This window comes from Copidosoma floridanum, unplaced genomic scaffold, assembly GCF_036245765.1.
Source record: "Copidosoma floridanum isolate Cflo_tuat_1 unplaced genomic scaffold, Cflo_Japanese_pri ptg000020l, whole genome shotgun sequence".
NCBI lineage: Eukaryota > Metazoa > Arthropoda > Insecta > Hymenoptera > Encyrtidae > Copidosoma > Copidosoma floridanum.
In genome coordinates, this window is record NW_028321897.1 from 4022492 (window position 1) to 4030002 (window position 7511).

General features: G+C 31.2%; 1 protein-coding gene across 1 annotated transcript; it reads left to right on the forward strand.

The window, feature by feature from the left end:
* The first annotated feature begins 347 nt into the window (after window positions 1-347).
* On the forward strand, window positions 348-7443 carry LOC149374329 (vascular endothelial growth factor receptor 1-like). Its single transcript, XM_089594019.1, has 5 exons — window positions 348-587; window positions 677-1008; window positions 1079-1207; window positions 7034-7209; window positions 7322-7443. The coding sequence occupies exons 1-5, from the start codon at window positions 348-350 to the stop codon at window positions 7441-7443; spliced, it is 999 nt and encodes a 332-aa protein (XP_089450145.1).
* Window positions 7444-7511: the final 68 nt, after the last annotated feature.

Here is a 7511-nt window from a genome sequence, read left to right on the forward strand (position 1 = left end):
ATTATTAGTAGGATCGTTGGTTTTGAGGACATACTTGCGTTAATTAATACTTATCTTGAATACTTATTTGAGTATTTCAAGTCCATATACTGATTTTGGTCTAAGTTTAAATTAATGTTACCGTTCGTCAATTCAGATTTTTATCGATAAAGCACCTAGTAATTTGGCAACAGAGTTTTTACAAAAATAATTAAGTTTTTACATCTATAAAAAAAACACTTTTACTCAATCAAAAATAATCGAAATTTTTTTTGTATCCTTATAAATCGTAAATCTCATAGACATAACACATACGTTGTATTTTTTTTAACAGTAAGACAAAATACAAGATCTTTAGTGAATTTAGTATGGTTTCGAGCAACAGTAATCCAAGCAATGAGACCAGCATTTACGGCTCAGAGAATCGGACATTTGATGGCCCAATGGAATTTAGTGATGATTTTGATGACGATGATTCCCAGCCAGGTTGGCGTTCTAATTACAAAGGGGACTACGCGAATGAAGATATTACATTTCTCTGCACTGAGGATCTGTTGTTATGGGCTTATCAAGTAGCAAATGGAATGGAGTACCTTTCCCAAAGAAAGGCAAGCACTTATCTGTATACAATTATTCATGTTGCTGGATTGTAACATATTAACTAACTTTAGGTGTTTACTACCTGTTTTATTTTTAGGTGTTACATTGTGACTTAGCCACGAGAAATATATTACTGGCGGAAAATAACATTATCAAGATATGCGATTTTGGTCTGGCAAAGACATTGTACAAAGACGAAAACTATAAGAAGCAATGCGGTGGCAAGTTGCCTGTAAAGTGGATGGCCATTGAGTCCATTAGGGACGGAGTCTTTTCAACTATGTCAGATGTGTGGTCATTTGGTGTAGTTCTATGGGAACTCTTCACCCTTGCAGAAATACCTTACGCAGGTGTAGGGTTCGAAGTAATGTATCAGAAATTAGTCAGGGGATACAGAATGGCTCAGCCTCCTTATGCCACTGATGACATGTAAATAAATGTTTTTGTTTAAAATCCATTTCCATAAAACTGTCACTCTACATTGCTTACCTTTTTTTAGTTACGATATAATGCTCGATTGCTGGGAGGAAGAGCCGACATTAAGGCCGTCTTTTACAATGCTGGTTGAAAGTATTAAAAATTTTTTACAAGATGATATCAAAATACGTTTTCTGAAACTCTATCATACGTATGAAAATTGTAATGGGGAACGACAGTTAGATTACAAAAAAGAAAACCTTACTTCATCATCAGACGATATAATAATTCGACCAAGCCAGCATATCTACGTAAACACTTTACCTGAAATCGCAAGTCCATCTTATATAAACGTGTTTGATGGTATAACTGTCACTAATATTAAAAATATTTGACCACTTCATGACTAGAACTTTAAAAGCAAATAGCAAATAGCAAGTTTATCCAGAAAAAATATATGATTATCTTATGAAAATTTTATGTTTTTTAAAGAGTTCCATAATTATTCTAAATTTTTAAACCAGATAAGACAGTTTCAATACATGTATTGTTTTATACATTTTACTTTAGTTTCTTATTATTATTATTATTATTTTATGTTTTTTCATTAGCAGTGCGTTATGAATTAAACTCTGTATATTTTAACAAATTTTTTTTTATTGCATTCAACAGACTATTTCCAAATTCAATCTCTTACAATCCAAATATATTTTCAGAGGAAATTTTCATTCATTATATTGTATTTTGCAAGTCACGGTAAAAGTTTTATTTCAACTCCAGACTCTCGACAGTTAAATAATGATGATCTCACAATTCTAGTTTCGAGTGTAAAAAGGCGAGCAGTTGATCGTGCTCTTTTTTATTACATCATGAAATCTGGTTACTGAGAAATTAGAAGCATTTAAATTATTTTTTAGTTATTCTTTTAAAAACAAGATACAACTAATGAAAAATGTAAATGTTAAAAAATTATGTTTTTAATGTCACTTTTTGTGAAGAATTGTCATTCTCTTAACCTATGGAAGGCATTTTAATGTTGGTAGGATTTTTGCACGACTACACAGCAACTCTTCAGAAAGCAAGTGATAACAAAGGAAAAACAGTGAATTTGCTTAATTACTTGTCCTTTATTGTTGTGGAGGGCTATCCTAAGTTTGCTAACTTAGTTTTATTAACAGCAGTACATTTTTACAATTATTACAAACGTCATTAAATACTTAAACACACCGTAATTAAGGTTCCAAAATGTCAAAAGGTTAAGCTTAGTAACAGGAGGAAAGGGGGCCTGCAAAAGAAGTTTTCAATTAAGACAAAGACAGGTGATTGAAAGCGAGAATTAGCCTAATTGCTGTACAACTAATCACAACGACACAGCTATGAACAATGGGTGATAAGGCGTAGTAACCTCCCTTCTCTGTCGAAAAAGCTTTCCCATTTTACGTTTGACCACTGCAGTGAGGTCCAAAGGCTCTACTTCAATAAGCGTTATATCTACTAGTCGTGTATTTTTCAGACATTACTTGCATCGATCTACTTTTAAAAATAATTGCACCAAAGTCTACAACTTTTTAGCCTCAATTATTTACTTTAATCGTAACTACTCAAGCATATCTACAGTTAATGATGTCAAACACTCGAGGTTGGAAGGATCTGCCGACTTTTTTTCAGTGGTCAAAGCTACTGTGTTTTCTTATTGCACTTTCAGGTATGTATTCATTAAAGCACACACTTTTAATTTATAAGTAACGCTCTGGTTGTATGAACAGCACAATTTGAAAGCATAAATTAAAATTATTGATAGTAACTGCAAAAAGTAGGGTATCTACCAGTGCCCCATTTAAGATTTTTGGTCTCATTCTATGATTTATTCTTCTTGCACCATAGTTTTAGAGATAGATTAATCGAACCAATTGACGAGGTAGTGCTGAAATACAAAAAAAGAGAGCTTGGACTCTACGGGTCCCACGGTTCTCTGTTTTATTTGGCCTATTCATAAATTTAAAAAATTTAAACTTAAAACAATAATACGTATGCTCAAAGGTCAAATTTTGAAAGGTTGTTTCCACTTACAAATCAATGATGAGATCGAAAACCAAAAAATAATCATTAATGTACACGTATAGAAGCTCTAGCGAGTATTGCCAAATTAAACTGTTGGTAAAGCTTTGCGCAGTAAATTTTTTTTGATTATAGTTTTTGTAGAAACTTAACAGTACATTACGTCATTAGGGCATAAATTACAAACAAATGAGCACTCGAAGGGTGTGGTTATTGTATGTTTGGGCCCAAGTCGTACATTTTGTTTTTCTCATCGAGGGTGCAAAGTGCCATTTTGCGCTCGTGGGTACATTTTGGGCCCTAGTCAGAGGCGTGCTTGGGCTCGGAGGGTGCAAAAAACTTTTTGCCGTTAGGTCAAAAGTGATTACAAAGGCGTAATGTGTTACCCGAGAGCACGAAGCGGCAGTTGTTCTTTGGACCGATGGTAACAAATAAGGGCCCCTTTTCAACAAAAGCTTAAAGTACATTTTCAAAAACCTTACAGTTTTTGTATGTTTTTCTTACATTACTTTTTAAGAACATACATACAAAATTATATAACTAAGTATAGTGTATAGAAAATTTACGCTACCCTCTAAAAATACCTCAAATCTTTGATCAGTCAGATAACTTTAATTAATTAGAAAGTGGCATATTGAAAATTTTTTGTTGGACCGTATTTAAAAAGCGCTTAAATTATAACTTAAGAGATCCGTGGTTAATGGAAAACCTAACTTCTCCATTTACTTTTAAATCTAAATTAAGTGCAATTCGAAACAATCTTATTAGTAGCTATGTAGACTTTTTTCGAATTTGTAATGATTAGAAGAATCTTTTGTAATGCTAAGAAAAAAAAACCTTTTTAAATGTTAGTAATTTAGAAGATATATTGTTTAATTAAATTTTGTAATCAAGTACATTTTTCCGTTCGAAAATAATTATGAAATAATGCTGTAGTTGCTCGTGCTTAAGCAGTTATTAAAAAAGAATTGTCATTTGATTTACAGCTTATCTTGAATAGATTGGCTGACCAACGGTGCGAATAATTAGTTGGTTTTTTAAAATTCATTCAAAATAAATTGAAGCACATCAATATTAAGTGCAAATAAAAAAATTATGTAAAGAATTTTAGGAGATCATGAATTTAATAAATTAGTCTCAGCAATGTTCTTACTACTGTATCACCAGGACCTTAGAAGAGTCAAGAGTTATATTGATATCGTCTTGTTTATTATTACTAATTACCATTATTTTCTATCACCAACACTTTGTAAGTGTAACTTGAATTTTTTTTCTTTGAATGATAAGACAAAATAAAGATAATATAAAACAGAACAAGATAATTTTGACTGAAGACTATGACAAAATTTATTTAAGAAATTTTGTTGAAACACACTAAACTATTATCTTTATTATTGGTCTGTTGTGCTGTTGTGAAGCCTAATCCACTCATTGTGCAAAATGTTTTGAAACTTACGTATAAAAAAAATCGTTGTAGTGCCATGTAATAAAACTTTTTTGAAAACTAGTAACTGGCCTGATGTACTCCTTAATTAAATATTCCTGTTAAGGATTTCACTTCGTTTGAAAATCAATACAAAATTGTGATGTAGTTGATCACTCCTAAGTAGTCATTAACATACAAATATTAATAAGTTTACCGATTATATAGAGTATGTTGACTGACTAACAGAGTCCGACGATTATTAGTTTTTTTTCATTAGACTGTATTTAGAAAATCACATGACGAAATTTGGATGATCAGAAATTTTGTTACGTTGTGCCAATAGTGTATAGCTTGTTAATAACTGTTACTAACACAAAGTTTTTATACCAATGAGAGAGTGAGAATATTAATTTTACAAGTTTATGAAATTTTTGAATTTTGGTATAGTTTTTTCACATTTTGTTTTTAACAAGTTCCCTTTCAAGTAAAATAAAGAACCCTTAATTCAAGATTTAATCTCAGATATCTTAACTATAGTATATATTTTGTTCTTAAGAATAGTCAAATGATGCACGTTGTTCTATTATTAACTCTATTTCACAATTAAAATTTCTATTTAAAGTTAGAAATCTGTATCATTCGTAAGCAATATTACTCTAAATAATCAAAGAAAGCATGTACACATTATTTGTACTCAAACAAAACATTTCTTATCATAAAATTAGAAAAAGACTGTTATAGAGAATTTCTTATTTTATACTTCATCATTAATTCTCTAATATATTTCAACAGTTATTATACTAAATAATAAGATTTTGTTAGATTAGTACTTAGTTTACTAACACTTAAAAGTGTAGATTACATTGAACTTCTTACATTGAAGTTATTAAAAGGTTGAGAATTTATTTTTGTACTTTGAATAGCCGATGAATAAGAAGTTACTCTTACTGTTCTTTAAAAAAATGAAACTGTCTTGTAAGGTAGTACCGCTAAAAGCTGAGTTTGCATGAGAATATCTAATTTTACTATTTTAGGAGGCTCAGTGCTACAAACATACCTATTAGCCTTCTTCTCCCTTGATTTAGGACTGGTTGTTTTTTTTCTTAATAAGTGTGCGGAAAACACCTATTTTCCGCACACTTATTGCGAAAAAACTTGTACGCAACTCGTGCCCGACGATTTCCCGCTAGCGTGTGATAGACTCGCACTCGTGGCCGGTGATGGTAACTCGTGCGAGTTAATTACGACTCATTCGGGAAGTCGTCTTTTTTGCATTCGTTACGTAAATAACTATTAGAATTTCCATGTTTTACTAGATAGTATGTAAGTTTTCTCATAGAGGCAAATCGAGACAAGATTTCTTACTTTTTAATCATGGATATAAATTCAAAATTTTTAGGCTGCCATGGACTTAAGCCTCAACTGTATCCAAATGTGACTGAGTTAAAGATAAATGAAGGAGAAACTTTAAACATAACGTGCACAAGCAACAGCTATGTTAATTTTTATTTCCCTACAAGTGATAGAAAGGGTAGGGTAAGTTGAATGACTCTACCATTTCGTGTTTGATGAGTTGTAGAAAAAAAATACTTCAAAGAAATAATAACCACTAATTTTTGCATTTAAAAAAAAAGACCACCTCTCAGCCTCTTATAACACCAGAAGTCTGGAGTACCCACAAGACATTCATAAGATTATCCACCGTTTTTGGAGATACTGGCTGGTATGGTTGTGCTGATGAAAGCAAACAAATAACAAGTATGACGTATAAAAACTACAGCGACCTAAGTATCAGTTGGGTGTACGTTTATGTAAAATGTAAGAGTAATGCGCATTTTGGATTTATCTTTTTGTAAACTAAATTTTATTTAAAAACTTTAATAATACTTAATATAACGCTTATTGAAAAATGGTTTATTTTCATGCGCAGCCACTAAAAGTTCATTCGTACATATAAATAATAATGATAATTATTATTTACTGGCTTTGGGATGTTCTCAACACCTTATCTTACCATGTCAAACGACATCCCCTGAATTTAAAGTGACTCTTCAAAGAAATGGACATGTAAAACATACTTTATGCATGATACAAACTTATACAGAAAACGACGCAAACTTTTTAATATTTTTAATTTTCTTAGGTTTTTGGACTGAGCGAAAAGATCACTTTCGACTCCAAAACTGGTTTTGTCATTAAAGAAGCAAATTGGGGTACGGACAGTGTATATACTTGTACTGTTGAAAATAAAAACTTGTCACATGCAATTAAAATAAAAGCTCAGAGTACTACCTTCTCTCCATGTATGAGTATCTTAAGAATAGACGGTGAAAAAGCTGTATCAATAGGTTCGAGATTGAATCTTACATGCAAAGTTCAAATAAGAAGAGAATCCCTTTACACTATCTTCTGGGAGATTCCACACAACGTGGTAAATTGAACACAGCTAGAATTTAATATGCAGTTTTTGTTTCATGTTTTAAAATATGAAATATTAGATATTTTTAATGTGATGTTCAATTAATGAAAAACGTGTGCTTATAAGACTTCTAGAAAAGTTTCAAATACCGTAAGAGTAGAAGAAAAAGGAATTCATAATTTAGTCAATCTTGTAACGTCTGAGCTTATTATTGACAATGTTACTCACGATGATAGAGGTAACTACACTTGTAAAATAAGATCTTCGTTTGATGAAGAAGAGAGTCTTGATACTCACGTTTGCGTGTTTGGTGAGTGATTGTTAAATTTTTTTTCGTTTATTATTATTGTTATCATTATGATTACTATCTTTTTTTTACAGTACTACGTAAAAAATGAAACTCTATAAATTTGATTTTGTAGATACTAACAAACCATACATCAATCTATCTTCTGGCAATCCATATGTAGTCTCAGAGGATGGTAAATCAGTGACTTTTTTAGCTTTTGTTGATGCATGTCCAATACCAACTTTGGAGTGGTAATATGTTTAATCTTTAGTAGTGCTTTAGTGTACATAAATTTTTTCATTTCTTTTTAGTCCTATTAAACA

Bases quoted from the DNA above. Each gene is read 5' to 3' on its own strand.
- LOC149374329 (XM_089594019.1), top strand. From the start codon at position 348: ATGGTTTCGAGCAACAGTAATCCAAGCAATGAGACCAGCATTTACGGC. The intron at 1,208-7,033 runs GTATGAAAATTG...TAAGACTTCTAG, and splicing joins TTTCTGAAACTCTATCATAC to AAAAGTTTCAAATACCGTAA. The intron at 7,210-7,321 runs GTGAGTGATTGT...TTGATTTTGTAG, and splicing joins TACTCACGTTTGCGTGTTTG to ATACTAACAAACCATACATC.